The sequence below is a fragment of the Tachyglossus aculeatus genome, chromosome 17, assembly GCF_015852505.1.
Source record: "Tachyglossus aculeatus isolate mTacAcu1 chromosome 17, mTacAcu1.pri, whole genome shotgun sequence".
Lineage (NCBI taxonomy): Eukaryota > Metazoa > Chordata > Mammalia > Monotremata > Tachyglossidae > Tachyglossus > Tachyglossus aculeatus.
This window is the reverse complement of record NC_052082.1, coordinates 15,548,995-15,568,349: the sequence shown is the minus strand read 5'-3', so window position 1 is coordinate 15,568,349 and position 19,355 is coordinate 15,548,995. Positions and strand designations below refer to the sequence as shown.

General features: G+C 41.1%; 1 protein-coding gene across 1 annotated transcript in view; it reads right to left on the bottom strand.

Annotated features, from left to right (window-relative positions):
• Positions 1-672: 672 nt before the first annotated feature.
• Positions 673-19,355, bottom strand: part of IPO5 (importin 5) — a 68,619-nt gene continuing 49,936 nt past the window's right edge. Inside the window, exons 17-28 of the mRNA XM_038759058.1 lie at positions 18,606-18,689; positions 17,958-18,090; positions 17,753-17,874; positions 15,306-15,402; positions 13,724-13,896; positions 13,154-13,265; positions 12,988-13,043; positions 12,211-12,333; positions 10,230-10,449; positions 5,586-5,814; positions 3,002-3,143; positions 673-1,417 (exon numbers count right to left, since the gene is read on the bottom strand). Of these exons, the coding sequence (XP_038614986.1) occupies positions 1,331-1,417; positions 3,002-3,143; positions 5,586-5,814; positions 10,230-10,449; positions 12,211-12,333; positions 12,988-13,043; positions 13,154-13,265; positions 13,724-13,896; positions 15,306-15,402; positions 17,753-17,874; positions 17,958-18,090; positions 18,606-18,689 (1,578 nt within the window). The 3' untranslated portion in view covers positions 673-1,330. The remainder of the gene's footprint in view (positions 1,418-3,001; positions 3,144-5,585; positions 5,815-10,229; positions 10,450-12,210; positions 12,334-12,987; positions 13,044-13,153; positions 13,266-13,723; positions 13,897-15,305; positions 15,403-17,752; positions 17,875-17,957; positions 18,091-18,605; positions 18,690-19,355) is intronic.

Below are 19,355 nucleotides of genomic sequence, written 5' to 3'. Positions count from 1 at the left end.
TAGTTTTCTGATCTATGCATAAAGTCCATCTTCATATCAAGGTTGTTTAGTACAAACTGTAAAAGGTTTAACACTGAAATGTTTAACAGAAATCTAAGACCTTAGAAAACTTGTATGTCTAAAGAAACACGAGTAAAGCATTCACGGCTACTTATGCGAGACTAATCAATAAATACATAAAAAGAAGAGGAAAATCACAAGAATTGGTCTCCTTTCTGGGTATATCAATTCGATGTTTTAAAAACATCGTGTAATGAATGAAAGGACTGCTACGGTCTATGTGGCAACCAAGAGCTGAAATTTGCAACCAGAATAACATTAACCAAATCTTTTAAATTTGTAACTGGCAATTAATCTGAATTAGACTGCTGCAGCAAATTTGCCAGTATGCAAATCTTAAGGGATCTGTGATCACAAACTGAAGGACAACCAAATTCCTGCATGGCTAATTAGGAAGAACAGCTAGAAGGGAGAAGATAAAATAATTGAGAGTATGTAAAATTGGAACTGTCCAATGCAAATCACACCAGTAAAAAGATTCAAGTCAAAACACCGTCTAGAAAAGGGATTTTTTTTTTGGATGGTGGGGGGAGGTGTCATTCTAGCACCTTTTAGAAAAGGATTAATTAAATGAATAAAAGCCACACAGCACTGAATGTTTACACAAGCGTCTCATTGTATTTCAACATTGTTTATTGAGGAGTGAAGGAGAGACCACTGCCAGACATATGCCAAAGACACTTCACATTCAAGGGCTGGAAGATGAACAGCTTTCCACATTGAGTCACTACGCAAGCCTTTTTGGGGAAAAGAACCGAAAGTGACATCAATATGAGATCTTCATGCTCGATGGTTTTGACTTCGGGTTTTCTCTTTTGGATCTACCGGTGTGCTGGATAGAAGGCACCTTTCTACCCTATGGAAAGACTCACACTCCAATTTATACAGTTAACACTAGATGTATAGAAATGATCTCTGTTATAATGCACACCTACTGCTGGGTTAACTGACCTTAAAGCTGTTCTTCTTAAACTCTTTACGTCTAATTTGTTTCCCTTTCCCCTTCTCGGGGGAGGCTTTTACTGATAGAAAAATACTCTTTAGTGCTAGTGTAGGGATTCTAGGGAACTTCTTCAGTGTTGGATAGAAATCCATTTAAATGCCACTCTGAAACTCAGTGCTTCTCTTCCTGATGCTGCTGGGTATCAGAAGAACGTCCTACACGCACTACAGTTCTCTTTTGCTCAAAAACCAAACAAAGAAACCTAAACAAAAGGGTAAACGTTTATTTGGAGTTAGTTTTTTTCTCAGAGGTGACAGTAAGGCCCCTTCAAGCGGAATTCAGGAGCTCTTGTATGGCCGCCTGCTGCTCTGTACTGAGCTGCGATATGCACTCGGTCCATAATCCTCCAGAGGTCTGAGGGGGAAGAAAAGAGTTCAGACACTTAGAAACTGCAGCTTGGAAAAATGACATCTCCAAGAAACCTTTGGATTTCCTGGCTTGCTGAGTAGGTCTTTCTAGCCTAGAGACCTACGAACCAATTCATTTGATTAACATTCAATACCAAGAAATGGGTCTGTCCCAATCAATGCACACTTGCTGAATAACTGTCTCGACTAGTTAGGTCATGCTGAGGATTTGGATATTTCCTAGATTCCAGGAAATCTCCCATTCCCTGACTCTGGGAAAGGTGACCAAGAAACTTCCTTGGTCCTTATACAGGAATCAGAATTGGAGCCTAGGAGCCCTTCTGCCCCCTCCATTACTGCATGAGCTCTGTTCATAAACTCACCTTCTTCATCTTTGATTCTCTTAATAACGTGGAATATCTCCAATGCTTTGCACATCAGAACTGCTTGAAAATGCTAATGATCATCACAATGATCCACAGGGAGAATGGGGAAGGAGATGGAGACATTCATTTCCCCTAAAACATTACAGGTCATGGTAACTGAACTTGCAGAGGGGGTGAATTTATGAGCAGAACTCTTGCAGTGACAATAGAGGAAGCACATACAATTTCCTTTTCAAAATCGTCAAGCACAATTAACTTGAACCCAAGACAAATTTGGGAGGGAAACAACTAATAACAAGATACACAAATGAAAAATGGCATTGACACAGGGATTTGATGACAAAATGCTGTGCCTCTCTAAATGAAGAAAATTTTCAAAAATGTATAAAATGTAACAATTTTCAATCCTCACAGTGTGCTAGAATGTAGATCAAGCTAGTGATCTTTCACTGCAAAATATTTCAGCATTCTGAACGGCAAAAGGATTGAAATACTATTTATATACTAACATATATTCTCCCAAAAGCTTACTCCATATCTCCCTTCTCCTATGCTGCTCTCAGCTTCAAGCTATAGATAGTAGCAGTGTGGCTTAGTGGAAAGAGCACAGGCCTGCGAGTCAGAGGTCGTGGGCTCTAATCCCGGCTCTGCCACTTATCAGCTGTGTGACTTTGGGCAAGTCACTTAACTTCTCTGTGCCTCAGTTACCTCATCTGTAAAATGGGGATGAAGACTGTGAGCCCCACGTGGGACAACCCGATTACCTTGTATCAACCCCAGCACTTAGAACATAAGCGCATAACAAATATCATAATTATTATTATTACTATTATTATAGTAGACCAGAAGTCTTGGAACAGGATGCACACAGGAGCAGCCGGTGAATGTTAGCAGATGAGGTCCTAGGTGGAAATCAATCAATCAATTGTATTTATTGAGCTCTTACTGTGTGCAGAGCACTGTACTAAGCGCTTTGGGAAGTACAAGTTGGCAACATATAGAGATAGTCCCTACCCATCAGTGGGCTCACAGTCTAGAAGGGGGAGACAGAAATCTAAAACAAAGAGGGAGTTAACAAGGTCCCCCCGGTAAAACGCCTCTGTTTTCACTCTGGATGAGGAGACATAATCTTTTTCTAGTTTAAGAGAACACCCAGAAAAAAAAAATGTATTTCCTTTATCCTTACCAAATTAAAGTGTGCTCACCTGCACTTGGCGAATAACGTTGGCCAGACGTTTGGCACAGGGGTCTTCATGTTTAATGGCCTCATGAACTTCTCCATCTGCGATTATGCGGAATATTCTGGGCAAATTGGAATTATTGGGACCAAGAACAATCGGATGATTACTGAAACAAAAAAGAGAAGAGAAAAAGAAAAAAAAGAAAATATGCAAATATTTTTCATAACTATCAACTAAAATCATATGAAGTTTGAATACAGTCTAGAAGAAGGAATTTGAATGGCTTTGAAAATAATTTTCTTTCTAAGGTCATATACTCAGTTCTTCTACAATGCCTGCTTTCACTTTATGTTTTGGCTAGAATGCGGTGCCAGAAGTAGGGACTGGCCGAGACAAGGCACGTCTACCTGGACATAGTGTGATGCTGTGTCAGTTTATTCATGTAACCGGGTGTGAGAAATGGTTACATGAGTGCAAAGTGGCATCAAGCACCCAAGACGAGAACCACTAGAAGAACGGACTATAAATCGTCCCTCTCCACAAATCCTGAATTTGTTGCGCTAAGGGAAGGATTTTCTAAGGACCTATTGGGGTTGTCACTCTATGGGACAATTCAATATTGCCACACATGGTCCAAAAGTACTTTTCGGTCCTGGTCAAAACAGATGGGGAATTCAGGAAGAGGCAACATGAAGATGTCTGAACCAACTAGGCCCAACTTTTGGGAACAGGGTGGCAAAATTCACAGGACAACACACAAAATGGCGATTCATCACTGAGAATCCACAAGTTGAGCTGCCCAATAAACCCTGTGTACTTCTTGGGGGTTGCGAGATTTTCCCCAAAAGTCAAGGTAGTACCAAAACCTGTAACGTAATTTAACTACAATTTATGAACAGGGAACCCAAAGCACCCTTCTCTTAGGGAATAATCTTTCATTTCTATGGAAGGCTTTAGGAAAGTCGGTATGCCTAAAATTAGATTTCAAAAACAGTATAAAGGCAAAATTATCTATATGTAACTTTAGCCCAGTTTCTTGTAGCCTGATGTAAACCAATCAATCAAACAATGGTATTTATTGAGTGCTTATTATGCGCTGAGCACCGTACTAAGTGTTTGGGAGGGTACAATATAACCGAATTAGCAGACACATTCCCAGCCCATAACGAGTTTACAGTCCAAAGGATTATACGACCTGCACTGTAGGAGCCAGTGGAGGCCTAGCGAAAAGAGCAAGGAATGGGAGTCAGCAGACTGGGGTCTGAATCCCAGCTCCGCCTCCTTTGTGACTTCGGGCAAAGTACTTAACCTCTCTGGGCCTCAGTTTCCTCGTCTGTAAAACTGGAAAGAGAGATTGTGAGCCCTGGGGACAGGGACTGGGCCTGATCTCATAACCACATATTTAGACCAGTGCTCAGCACATATTAAATGCTTAATAAACACCATTACCAATGTTATTATTAAGGTTAGACTGGAAAGTTGCTTTCCTTCTGTCATGCATCTATTTGCGAAAGACCTGATGATGTGACTAGCTTTTGGCAAGAATGAAAAGGGAAGTTTGAAGGAGAACGGAACCAAGAGACACCAGCTGCTCTCGGACAGACTGGCAAAGAAATGGTAGACAAAACAGTAGGGTTCACTTTTGAAGGAAAGTTTAAATATAATATTCATGTCCTTTGGGGCAGTCAACAAAAAAGAACAAGCCTATAATTATCGGATCCTGCAGGCACTAGAAGGTACTTTGCTATGAGGTGGGGCCTTTAAAACGCATGAAAATGGAGCAACCTTGAGCTTTTTGTCACCACCTATTCCTATTTCCCATTTTCCCTTGATTTTAATTTTATGATTTACCAGAGACTAGTTTGTATTTAGGGACGCTTTGAACCAAATGAAAGATGAAAACACAAAACAGCAGAGTGAATGAAAGAAGTAAACACAACCAAAGAGCAAAATAATGTACATCCTTTGGAGTTCTTATAGGTACATGTGTCAATCTCCTCCTCGGAAGACTGTTACGACAGGAACCCCATCCCTCCTTTTCAACTCCCCAAGGCACCCGGGATTGGCTCTGTGCATCCCTGCAGCCCTGCCTGGATTCTGGGGCTACTGTGGCCTAAAACAGAAAGGGAGGAGCCCAAGGTGGGTTAGTGCATGGAGCTAGGGAGATGTGGCCAGCCTTGGCCTGGACGCGGAGGGTTGCACTACGATAGCTCCTTTGCTACAGCAGAGAGAGCAATCCATTCTGCCTGGGCAAGGCCAAAAATGCCTTAGAAGCCACTGTGGGCTATCCAAAATGGAACAGCAACTCAGTGACTAGGGAATGGGATTGCTAACTCTTAATATTGGGCCCTCCCAAGCACTTAGTAACAGTGCTCTGCACCCTGTAAGTGCTCAATAAATTCCACTGATGGACTGACTGACTAGAATCGAGCTCTTCAGAGTATCGGAATTTAGAAGAAAGAAACCAAATAGTTCAAACTTTTCCTGAACAAACATGTATAGATTAGACGCCAAGAATATCCAGGGAGGGAGAAAAGGTGTTAGGGAAGACATATAGTGAGAAGGACAGGCATATCTTCATGGGACACGGAGCGTGTTTTTACTATACCTTTCAATTAGATCACAGAGATAATTAAAAGTATGCACAGCTTCCTCTTTATCTTCATGCAGCGGAAGCCATGATAACCAGTGTGGGAGGATTTCTTCGACATTTACACAGTCAGGCTTAAATTTGATAATCTTCCCTACTGCTGAAATGCAGTTTTCTGTAGCATTGACATTTTCTTTGGTTTTGGAATCTGCAGACTGAATAACTCTTACCAGCAGTGGAAGCGCTTCTAAAATAATTACAAACATAAAAAGTTTGGTTAAGTGCATACATTTTACTGGAAGGTGAAAACACATAAACTTATTTCATGCCCACTTATTGGTCTAGCTTTGGGAATTTGTAAATAAGTGTGAAAAAGTTCATTTTATTAGAAGGAAAAAACACACAAATTTATTTTCATGCCCACCTATTTTTCGTTTGGGGAATTTGTAAGGGAATTTCAAAGAGGTAAATTCAAGTGATCGAGACCACTTTTAGAAGTACTCGGCTACTTTTATCTCTGGATGAAAAATGAGAGAACAAGCAAAGATCTTGGAAGCAGAGGAAGTGTGGGGGAAGCATGAGGCTAGAATGAGCAGTTTCCACTTTACACATTAGTGCAGGCAATTAGGGGAATAGAAATAGCTTCCAGCCTGACACTGCTCCATCTGAAGGCTACTGTACTCTCCCAAGCACTTAGTACAGTGCTCTGCACACAGTAAATGCTCAATAGTAAATAGTCAATAGTAAATGCTCAGTAAATGCTCAGGACCACTGATTGATTGACTGACTGAAGTTAGCCACTGCAATCCACTGTCGTTTTGGGCTGAGGTTCATGTAAGTAGCTCTGAATGGGGCTGGCCAGCCTGTCAGCGGTGCGGCACGAACAGCCATCTGCTGGGATTGGTTCCTAGCCAGGAAAGAACTCTGGCACTCTCCTGACTTGGCATTATTTTTTGTCATTTGTGGCAATGTGATAAGTACTTATTCTGGATGGAAAAATAATTACAAAAAAACGAATAATGAGATGCATTATAGACTCGTTTACTGTTACTGCACAGTCAAGGTAGTCTCCAGAGGTTTGTCACCTACAAAAATATTCACTACTGCAGGCCAAAGTGAATGGAACATAAATGGAACCCCCTCCAATGTGGCTTTCCACCCCCTTCACTCCACTAAAACTGCCTTCTTAAAGGTCACCAACGACCTCCTTCTTGCCAAATCCAACGGTCTCTGCTCCAACTTAATCCACCTCACCCTCTCAACAGACTTTGACACTGTCGACCACCCTGCTCTCCTGGAAATATTATCTATCCAACCTTGGCTTCCCTAACACCATTCTCTCCTGGTTCTCCTATCTCTCTGGCTGCTCCTTCTCAGTTTCTTTCATGGACCTCCCCTCTGCCTCCCACCTCCTAACTGGGTCCCCTTCTATTCTCCATCCAAACTCACTCCCTTGGAGAACTCATTTGCTCCCATGGCTACAACTACCATTTCTACATGGAAGACTCCTAAATCTCCAGCCCTGATCTCCTTCTCTGCAGTTTCATATCTCCTCCTGCCTTCAGATCGTCTCTATTTGAATTCCCTACTGATACTTCAAACTAAACATGTTCCAAACAGACCTCCTCATATTCTCACCCAAACGCTATACCCCCTGTGATTTCCCCATCACCAGAGACAGCACCACTAACCTCCCTGTCACAAGCCCGGAACCTTGGCATTATCTTCAACTTCTCTCTTTCAATCAACCCACATATTTAGTGTCACCAAATCCTCAGGGTTCTACCACCTCAATACTGCTAACATCCACCCTCCCTTTCCTTTCCACGCTACTACCGCACTGATCGAAGCACTTATGACTACTGACTGCATCGGCCTCCTTGCTGACCTCTATCTCCTGTCTCTCCCGACTCCGATCCATACTTCACTCTGTTACCTAGATCATTTTGCTTAAAACAAAACAAAAAAACCTTTGGTCCTCATTTCCCCATTCCTCAAGAACCTCCAGTGGTTTTCCATCCACTTCCACATCAAAATGAGACTCCTTACCGTTGACTTTAAAGCGCATGATCACCTTGCTCCCTCCAACCTTGCCTCCTTGCTACAACCCAGCCTTCACACGTAGCACCTCAAATGCTAACCTACTCACTGTAACTCTATCTCATCTATTTTGTCTATCTCACCGCCGACCTCATGTCCACATCCTGCCTCTGGCCCTTCATGTCTGACAGATGATCACACTCCCCACCTTCAAAGCCTTATAAAAATCATATCTTCTCCAGAGGCCTTCCCCGACTAAGCCCTGTATTCTACAGCTCCCTTTCCCTTCTGCCTCACCCTTGTACTTGGATTTGTACCCTTTAGTCACTCCTCCCTCAGTCCCTCAGCAATTAAGTATATATCCATAATCCATATTATATTAATGTCTGCTTGGGAGGGAATGTGTCTACCAACTGTTCTGTTGTACTCTCCCAAGCGCTTAGTACAGTGCTCTGCAAACAGTAAACAATCAACACATACAATCGACTGATTGAACATAAGGACGCACATCAAAAAGAGGGGAGAGAGATGAAAAGTGAAGTGACTCGTCTGTTCGGGCTAGGTTTAAGTGGATGCTTTACTCTCACTGGACCAAAGAGGTACTATGGAGAAAACAGAGACCGCATTTGGGGTTTGGGTGGACCACATGACACAAAGCCACTCATCTCTCAGTCTGGGAAACAAAATATAAGAGACACTTGCCCCAGTCTCACAGCAGACAAGTAGTATATAGCTGGGATAAGAACCCAGGTCCTTCTGATTCCCAGGCCTGTGCTCCATCCACCAGGCAAAGCTGCTTCTCACTGTACTTCCATCTCACCTCTCTTGTGGTTGACCCCTTTGCTCATGACCCTCCCCTTGGCCTGGAAACCCCTACCCCTTCATATCCAACAGACTACCACTCTCCCCACCTTCAAAGCCCTACTAAAATCACTTTTCCTCCAAGAGGCCTTCCCTAACTTAACCTCCCATTTCACTATTCTCTCGCCAATCTGTCACGTATGCCCTTGGGTCTGTACCTTTAATCACTTGGATATTCCTCCACCTTCAGCCCCACAGAACTTACGTACATATCCTTATACGCTGCTGCTTCTCCTACCTGTAACTTATTTTACTGCCAGTCTCTCTCACTAGATTGTAAGTTCCTTGAGGGGAGGGACCATGTCTACCAACTCTTTGTTTTGGAAATGCCTTGATCTGAGAGACAGTCTCAAAACCTAATCTACAGATTGATTGGAAATTAAATAAGAAGGCCTGGGTGACAAATATCTTTCCTGACTAGCTGGTCAACTGTTTTGTCCTCATGCCTACAGGACTTCTTGAAAATGGTTCTGAGGCCTCAAGGTACTGATGCTACCAAACCACCCTCCAGGCCACTTATAAACATCAGTTGGTTTAAAATTTGCATTCCTATATGCAACTCCTCTTCTGTAGTAACTGAATATAAATCACTATGCTTCCTAGATCATATTGCCTCCGGGCAACAAGGTCTCTGATATAGTGACAACCACGGAATGAATCTTCTCTGTGAATTGAGGTATCACTGTAGAGTATCCCTAAACATTCAGTTATAAGAAACAATTCAAAGCTAATTACTTGAATTAGTTGGGACCACGGGCTAGTAGCTCAGGTAACTGAATACAATTGGTTTTGGTTATCATGGAAAGTTATGTTACTTTCCCACTTCTAATGATCCAAACGAGTTTCAGTTTGCACACCTGTACATATATATGTATTCACATATGTAAACCTCCCTTATAAAGCTTTAGCACAAGAGGCAATATTAGCCACTGCTCTTTCACCCCACTTTTAAAATTTTAAATAAGTATTTTAAATAGAAAATTTATCAAACAATAAAATGCCATGAGTTCAAGCCACAATAATCCAGAATCTTCTAGACTGTAAGCCTGGTGTGGGCAGGGATTGTCTCTATTGCTGAACTGTACTTTCCAAGTGCTTAGTACAGAGCTCTGCGCATAGTCAGTGCACAATAAATACGACTGAATGAATGAATGAATTTGTGATGATTCACCTTTAGTTCTCCCTCTCTTAACCTCTCCTAACCTCTCCACTGTGTCCAGAGAAAGGTTAATTTTGATTTAAAGAAACAAGTGGCTGAGCTACACTTGGCATAACAAAAGCTCCACGGAGCTGAAAGCAACAAGAGGCTCAGAGGCAGTAGGGAGTCCCCGGGAGCTATACTCCAGCACCTGTGAATCCCCTCATATTGGTGAATGGTTTATTTGAAGAGACAATTAGAAAAAGACTAGACCAGACCCCAAGAAGTTAAGCCTGAAGTTGGACACACTGCAGAAGCACAGACAGGGCACTAAAGTAGAAAAGAGAAAGTGCAATTTTTAAAAAAAATTCAGGATGAACCCTCCCCACCGCCTCCCTATAGGATGAATTAATGTAACTTCCCTCTGTTGGAAATCTTTTTGGCTTAATATCTATAGCTAACTTTTACGAATTACTGAATCCCTCGTTTTCAGAATTCTGAAGAAAGGCCACGAACGCAAGCAATGAGGGCACTGCCAGGAACATGAAATTCTTCAAAAACAATTCATGCAGGTAAAAGGATCGTTAATATTATTAAATCAAATACACTTTAACTACAAGTACCTGTGCAGAAAGGACGATAATTGTCCCCACCAAACTGTGCCATGACTCCAAGGCCATAAGCAGCAGCTTGCCTGACTTCTGGACTGTTGTCACAAACGTACTGAAGCATTGACCTTAAGAAATATTCTGCATATTTAAATGAGGACGGACTGCAATGTTCTATGATGTCATCAAAGATGCATAGGCCCCACTGCCTGTCTGGCCATGGCCTATGTGGACACTACAAAATTAAAAAAAAAATCATAAAAGTTCATAAATTTTGGCAGATGATGCTGGCATTTTATTGGCGGGGGGGGGAGACATACATTGAACCAATATTGAAAAGTTTTAAATCTTTGTGAACACATTTAAATACAGTACTTAGTTTTCAAAGTATCTATCACATCTTGTATACTTTGGTAGATGATGCTGGCATTTTTGAGGGGGAGAGGGGAGACATATATTGAACAAATATTGAAAGGTTTTAAATTTTTGTGTACACATTTAAATGCAGTACTTAGTCTTCAAAGTATCTGTCACAACTTATTGAGCAGAGAGCATCTTGCTATACCATCCAGAGATCTACCACGTACACATCACCTAATGCTAAATCAAACCGTCTACAATAATCACACTATTCAAGTCAGTCAAGGGAAGAGAAACGAATATATTATGGCCAAAGTAGGTCTTAGAGCATTACCTAGAAGTAAGGGTACAGGTATTACTAGTGCAATATAACACTCCTCTCTGTAAATTATTTACTGTGCCTCCCCGGATAGATTGTAAACTTCCTGAGGGTAGGGATCACATTTACTTATTGCACTGTACTCTCCTATGAGCTTTACGCAACACTTGGTGCATACTGGGTGCTCAATCAGTACTACTGATTGAATGGCTGATGTTGCCAAACTTCACTCTTCCCATTGGAGTGCACATGGCCCAAAAGTTTCTTAACCTCCTGCTGACAATTACATTCATTCATTCAAGTGTATTTATTGAGTGCTTACTATGTGCAGAGCACTGTACTAAGCGCTTGGGAAGTACAAGTAACTGATAGCAGTAATGAGAGGCGACGTGGCACCGGTTGGCCAGGACGACCTCTAACTTCCTGCTGCCCTGACCTCCTTGAAATCCAAAATGCCATTGTAACATCTAGTTACAATGTTAGACTGTGAGCCTTTTAGACTGTGAGCCCAATGTAGGGTAGGGACTGTCTCAATATGTTGCCAATTTGTACTTCCCAAGCGCTTAGTACAGTGCTCTGCACATAGTAAGTGCTCAATAAATTTGATTGATTGATCTAGTTACGAAGCAGAAGTTTGGCAACCGTGGGTTTGACTTTTCTCTACTCTTTGAACCTGCTGCAAGTTTTGTTACGACTTCAAGTTTTTCATGGTTTCCTGCCTGTAAAGCTGAGATTTCATTTTTAAAAACAAAAACCTCTTTATGTCCCACAGATTGTAAACTCGAGGACAGGTACCACTCCTACTGCCATGTCTCTGAAATTTCTCTGTATTTAGCAACCGTTTTCTTAATACATGACTGAGAACAATTCAGAAACGAATAGCGTTCTGTTAGACAACTTGGTCAAAGGAATGACTTCACTTGGAAGTGTAATATGTTCAAGAAAAAAAGTGAAAACTTTGATGCTACAAGCACAGCACCGGCACCATACCCTGGACACTCTGGCCCTATGTGAGATCTTCCATGTACTTTGCAATGTGCTACATGTACTCTTGACCACCTTGCCTTTCGTATCCACTGCCCAAAAAGGTACATCTCCAATAGGGATGAGAGAGTGAGAGGTGTCACACAAACCACCAGGACTTAAGTCCTTTGCACGGGTTCTCCGTCTTGGTGACTTGGAGCCAGGCTCGTCTGTGTTTACAACTCTGAAACTCCGTCAATAAGCCGGCAGCCAAGGTTAACACTTAATCTTAATTCATCCTATATTTAGAGTTAACCCAGTCTAACCTGATCTGTAAAAATACATAATACTTACAATTAGGTTGACAATTAGCGGGAGCAGCTGTTCAAACCACGGCAATACTTTTTCCTTGTAGCTACTGAATATTGAGTGCAAAATATCTGACACTTTGGTCAGAATATAGACATCATTGTCATCCTAAAAAAAAAATGTTTAGGTATTTATTTTTATCGCAGTGTCTCAATAAGTTTTCGAAAATTTTCTAAGTCGTTCCAGATATAAAAGGTAGGTGACAGCGACTTTTAACTACTCAGTAATAAGTAAGAAAACATTTACCAGCTTAAAAATCAAACAATACCCCAAGAGACCAAGTCTTCTCAGTGACTTATACGGGCAGGCTAAGAAATCTGGAGGGAATTCTTAGGAAATAAAAGAATTTATCTAGCTAGATTATCCAAAGGGCCTTTCGTCTCAAATATGGCTGGAAGCCTCTCCATACGTGATGCACGGCTGTCCACAACATTCACGTTTTCAAGACTGGATACCTAAGCTCAGAATGCTGGATGCCAAGAGAGAAGCCTAATGCGACAATTTTCTTCAAACATTCCAATATAATTTTCTGCATTCTACTGTCTATCAGTCACCTATCCACACATTTTAGGACAAAGTCAGTCACACTGCTTGGGAAAGGGGAATGGAGTTAGTCCCTCGCTTCTAATCCCGGAGATTGCTACATAAAGGCTCGGTATATTAAAATGGCCACTTCACTTAATTTACGGTAGTCATTGCTAGTGATTATTTTCCAGACTCAGGTGACCAAATGAATAGGATCATTAACGCAGAATAACTTACTTCATCCTGTAGTGACTCTTCAACTTGTTCATCATAGTCTTCATCTTGCCTTTTAACTAAAAAACATCAAAAAATATGGCTTCCTTAATAGGTGCAAAATAAAGAAAATTTTTTAGAAATTGCTAATCAGGAATCAAATTCAGGATCAAAGAATCGAGTTCCTTACCTTGCCTCAGTTCCTGATTTTTAAAGTGCTCTTCTAGTTTTCCTTTCAGTATGCCTCCAAGTTCTTCGAAGTGTTCATTATTAAGGCAGCCATCTCCCATTACCTCAATGCACTACAGAAACAAAGTTGTTTTTTTTATAAAGCTTCAAAAAGCTGTGGCTTATTTTATAAAGTTCCTAAGACGATTTTAAAGACTCCAAAGGCAGATTTTGTTGAATACCTAGCAATGATTCTAAACACCCTACTATCCTTGCTAAGGTCACATTTAAAATTAAACTGACAAAATAGCGATAGTTGAGCATTTGGCACAAACTCATGAAGCTAACAAGAAATGACTATTTAAATTTGCTAAGAAAAACGAATAAACTTGTGACTGGGTACTGTCTGTCATGAGGGTGGGGGGGAGAAACCTGATACATAGGACCTCACCACCCCAAATTCTGCCAAAACGCCATTTAAAGCTGGACCAAGTTTTAATATGTTTTCTTTGTTCTAGGAGTAAAATGAACATTTGTTTCACCTTAGGAGAAAACAGGAAATTTCTTCACCGAAAGAAAAAGTAAGCCTCACCTTTGCAAAAGAATGCATGATCTCTGAGAGTACATCGGAATCTGGTTCGGTTCCAATAGCCTTGATAAGGGCATCACACATGAAATGCCACATCTGGGTAAGATATTCTGGGCCACGGACTCTTGCACATTCCAAGAGCAGCGGCATGGATTCTGCTGCCGCCACTCGGACACGTTTCATTATTAAGGAAATGAACCACTGCGTAGGAAGGGAACCGGAGGGCTAGCCTCTGGACTCTTGAGCACTTAAAAGCAACCAGAAGCCTCCCATTAAATGCGACTAGCTGGCAACGGGCCAAAAGGAGGTGGTAACTCATCAACAGTCTATTCCAGAATGAAACAACTTCAGATAAAACAGATTCTTTGCCACCCAAATTTGCAGCTTTCAAAGTCATTTCTGATTTCTCTCATTCATTCCCCAGCTGCAACGTCTCTAAAAGTTCTGCAGACTCTCAGTTTCAGTCAGTGTACACGACTTCATCCGTTCTGGCAGTCATGGCCTTAGAACAAACTGCTATTACCTTATGCCTGGTGTAATGTGACAAACTCCTGAGCGAGTCTCTTCACCTCCATCCTACCCTCATTCTAGGCTTTTTTAAATGTTGATTTACAATATTCCCTCATCAAAATAATTAGAAAACAAGCTGCAGATACAGCAAACCTGGCTTAGGTTGCCATTTGCTCCAGCGTACTAGACCCACTTTGTTTCAGATTCCACTAGCAACAGTGGAAAAAGTCAAAAGGAGAGGGAAGTTGAAAGACATGGCATCAGAAACTGAATTATTGCTGGGTCCCCGGTACTTGAGGGGAGACAATTACTAATGCAGGAGCCAATCGCTAGCACTGTGGATAGGTAACCTAGCACAAGAATTGTGAGGTGCGGCACCAGTTGTGTCCCGACTTCTGCGATCAGAGAACGAAGTGGGACCACTGAGAACCCAATTTAGTCGTCTCCTAATGACTAATGTAGCCCTAGAACAAAGAGTTCTGGGAACATTTGGGGCTTTAATCTCGAACTCCTAATGCTGAACAGCATGGGATGTCCAAAATAATAATAATAATGGTGGTATTTGATAAGCGCTTACTATGTGCCAAGCACTGTTCTAAGAACTGGGGGAGATACAAGGTCATCAGGTTGTCCCAGGTGGGGCTCACAGTCTCAATCCCCACTTTACAAATGAGGGAACTGAGGCACAAAGAAGTTAAGTGACTTGCCCAAGGTCACACAACAGACAAATGACGGAGTTGGGATTAGAACCCATAACGTCCGACTCCCAAGCCCATGCTCTTGCCACTAGGCCATACTGCTTCTCCTGAAGAGGAAAGCACCACCCACAACTCACAGATGACACTTGCTTATCTGGAAAGCTAATTCTACTGCATTAGCCCTTGTGTTTTCTCTTTTACAGGATTAGGAAATCTCCCATTGGTCCTTTGCCCTATTTAATTTTACCATGTTACTTCGGAGACTGTTTTTAGAGATGATGCTTGGCTAAAGGATCATGTATTTCCAATATTTTACAATTCTATGTATAAACAGCTCAAAATTCTGGACTTAGATGCCTTCAAAGGTCAGAGGATATCATCATGGAAATAGAATTTCAGCAGAGGAACCATGAGTTTTACAACTTGTTCGGTGTACTCCACAAAACCTTCCTTTAACTCTTTCGCATAGCAAACCTGAAATACAAATATTGAAAAATGTCAGTATCAGCTGTGGTGTTAGAAATGAACTTACGATAAACCTTTTACATGAGAGGATGGACACAAATCGTATCAACATTCTAAGCGTGACTTTTGTGAATGAACTCAGGATAAATTTCTACTTGAATTGAACTTTCTTCAAAGTTAAAACTGCAATAATTGGCACTGCATAAGGTCTGTGGATAGGTTTTTCCAAAGTTTTGCTCTGCTTTTATTAAAATGTTCTTCCTAGATCTGTAGGAAGAGGGTAAACCTTGGGGATCAAGAATATTGACGAGTCAGTCAACAGGAGAAATTCAATTTACAAGACCCTAAATTTACAACACTCTAAATTCTATGGTAGCATAATCCGTCTGTCAAGGGTATTTACTGAGAGCTTACTGTGTGCAGAGTACCATACTAAGCACTTGGGAGAGTACAATACAACAGAGTTGTTAGACACATTCCCTGCCCACAAAGAGCTTACAGTCTAGAGGGGGAAAAAGACATTAGTACGAATAAATACTGTATAATATACAACTTATAGTAAGGTACATAAGTACTGTGGGACTGAGGGTATGGTGAACACCCAACAGCCAAAGTCACAGATCCAAGTGCACAGATGACACAGAAGGGAGAGGGAGCAGGGAAAATAAGGCTTAAATGGGGAAGACCTCTTTAATAAGATGGTAACACTGCTCTAAAGCGAGAATAGCACCTTTTGTTTCTTCCATCCCTGTATTCAGAGCTAGAACAATACGGCTGAGTCGCAAATGTTCATACTTTAAAAAAGATGCTTCATAAGGAGAGGTGAAGCTTTTGTATCCTCTCACGGAAGCCCTATTACTTTAAAAAAATATCTATGGGGAAAACCACAATCTAAGCAAGTTTAGAAGCGACAATCACCTAGAACAAATAGCTACCTGAATCAAAGTTGAAGGAAAAGCTGATTCTGCAGGACTAGTGTAATGGGTAAACTGGCCATATTGTTTCATCTTTGGCAGACTCTTTCTAGCCTGTTTAGTATCACAAACAATCCCAGAAATTGGGCAGATTTTTTTTACAGCTTTTATCATGGAACAATTCACAATCTAATCTCTATTTCAAGGTAGGAACCTAGGTATTTGAAAATAAAGAACTGCAAATTCATAGCCCGACACACACTGATAAAAAAAAATGATAGTCAGCGAGCCTCTGAAGAATTGAGTTGGAGAGAATGAATGGCATCAGTGTAAGTGAGCTCAGAATATTTAATAAATTAAACTAAAATCATCAGTCTCCTAATTCCCACAAGTGTGGTGATTCTAACCCACCAAGGGATAGATCAATTTCCTGTATTACACTTCCCTTTCCTATCTCAATATCATTTATGAAGAACTGTACACTCCTTGAGGGTAGGCATTGTGTCTACTACCAATTCTATCGTATTATACTCTCCCAAGAGCTTAGTACAATGCTCTGCAACCAATCAATCGTATTTATTGAGTGCTTACTGTGTGCAGAGCACTGTACTAAGCGCTTGGAAAGTACAAATTGGCAACATATAGAGACAGTCCCTACCCAACAGTGGGCTCACAGTCTAAAAGGGGGTGACAATCAAGCACCCATCAGGCACTTAGTAAATACCACTGACTAATACAGTCACACCTCACATTCTGGCCACGTTACATGCCTTGAAGTAGGACTGCATCGGGTGTGTACATTTTCCCAGACTCATGTGCAGTCAATTAGATTCCATTTCAGATCCACCTTCGGTATGATGGGCAAGCCCCACACAGGCAAATGAAAATCACGCTGTAAATGCTTCACTTGCTCCTTCCTCTTTCCCCTTTCCTAAAGTTTACGTACCCACCCTATAATCCAAACTCAATCTTCACCTCCCCTGTCTCCCAGACAGACCCCAGCACTTCAGTAATTTTTTTTGGCTTAACTTCCATCGTAGGAATTACTGTGGCTGCTTGCACAGCCGCTGCCACGGTCACCTCCATCCTTTCCCTTCCCAGCGGGCAATCCCAGCTCTAGCCTCCACTCCCAGAGCTGAGGGGGGAAGCTGGAGCTTCAGGTGAGAAGGGAATAGAAGGGAACAGGAGGGCAGTACCAAGAATATCTCCAGGTTAAAAATGGAAAAACTAAACCCTGAAGTTTGGAAGGGAGACTGAGTTGGGACACGGAGAGAACAGGAAAAATGGTCAGAACAGCGCAGAGTGGGGTGAGACGGTTGCTGGAGATAACTTTTAGCTAAACTTTAAGCTAAACTTTTAAACTTTTAAAAGTTTAGCTAAACTTTTAGATAACTTTTAGCCCCCTTTTAGCTAAGACGAGTCGGTCAATGGGTAATATCACCTACCAACATCTGGCAAGCTGTTGATTTCTCTTCAAGACCTGCAGTTTTAATCCCAAAACTTTGCTGGTCTCCAAGGTTCACAAATTCCCAGCCATCATCATCACTCATATTCTCCATGTCTTGCGCTGTCATAGGAGAGATAAATGAGCATTACAACATGTTCAGGAAAGGCTTCTTGACCACTAAAGTAACCCTATTTAGCACTTACTGTCTAGGAGAGCGACTTCAGGTTTAATCGATGCAGTCTTCATTAAAGGCCCCATAACCACTGGGAGGTACTGCTGAAATTCTTTCCCGAGGATCTTACACATTCTAGCCCAGGCTGAGATCATGTAAGATATCTGAAATGACAGAGAAATAACAATAAAAATAGGAACATATATTCCTACTGCCATGTGAGAGCCCGTTGTTGGGTAGGGACCATCTCTATATGTTGCCAACTTGTACTCCCTAAGCGCCTAGTACAGTGCTCTGCACACAGTAAGCACTCAGTAAATACGATTGAATGAGTGAATGAATATTGAGATACACAACGTATTTCTCACTACTTATACTAGTCAGTAAATTATCTACAGAATCAGGCCATTATCTTTTGCATAAATAATATCCTTAAAATAATTTTACACCCAAGTGCTGCATTTGACTATAAAACAGATCACCAAGTGAAAAGATTGCTAAGACTCATCTCAACTCTCCCTTATAATTTTAACATCTGGTTGGTCAGAGCAAAGGATTTCAACTACAGAAGAGTGGTCAGGTCCGTTTATTGCCAAAATGTGTGTTCTATGAAAATCTGAGGAGTCATTTACATGCCCTGCAAACCAGGGAGAATCAATATTGTATTTGTGTAATTTACCTGGGGATCATCATCTTCCAGATCACTGAAGTCTGTTTGCGTCTTCAGCAACAGCTGCATCACATCTGATGCATCTTGCATAAACTAGAGATAAAACATTTGTTAATTTGACTGCCAAAACCTACAGCCATAAATCAGAAATTGGATGTCATTCATTGCCATCTATGCAAGAACGTGAAATCTGTTGTAACCTTATTTAATCCATGTGCTTCATTCTTTTGCAAATCATGGATACGGAAGCCATGTGATTACCTGATAAGAGCAATGGGAAAATTTGTCTAGCATCTCGTCTTTCTCTTGAGACTTTTATTGCTTTCTGCATGAGTGGAAAGAAGTTCAGCACTTTCACATTTGTGCACTTTCCATGATATTAGAATACAGTAGCACATTGGACATAGGAAAGACAACTAAAATGAATAACGCAGTATGCCTCAGTTACCTCATCTGTAAAATGGGGATTAAGACTGTGAGCCCCCCGTGGGACAACCTGATCATCTTGTAACCTCCCCAGCACTTAGAACCGTGCTTTGCACATAGTAAGTACTTAATAAATGTCATCACTATTATTATTATATGAAACGGGAAGAGGAATATTAAGAAAAAATTTTAACATCATTTATTAATTACATTATTAATAATATTGAGTAATATTATTTCTTCACATTCTTGAGTTCTGAAAGATTATAAATTCTAGAATTCACTGACAGCAGAGAAAATAATATTTATGGTTTTTTTTTAATTAGTAAAATT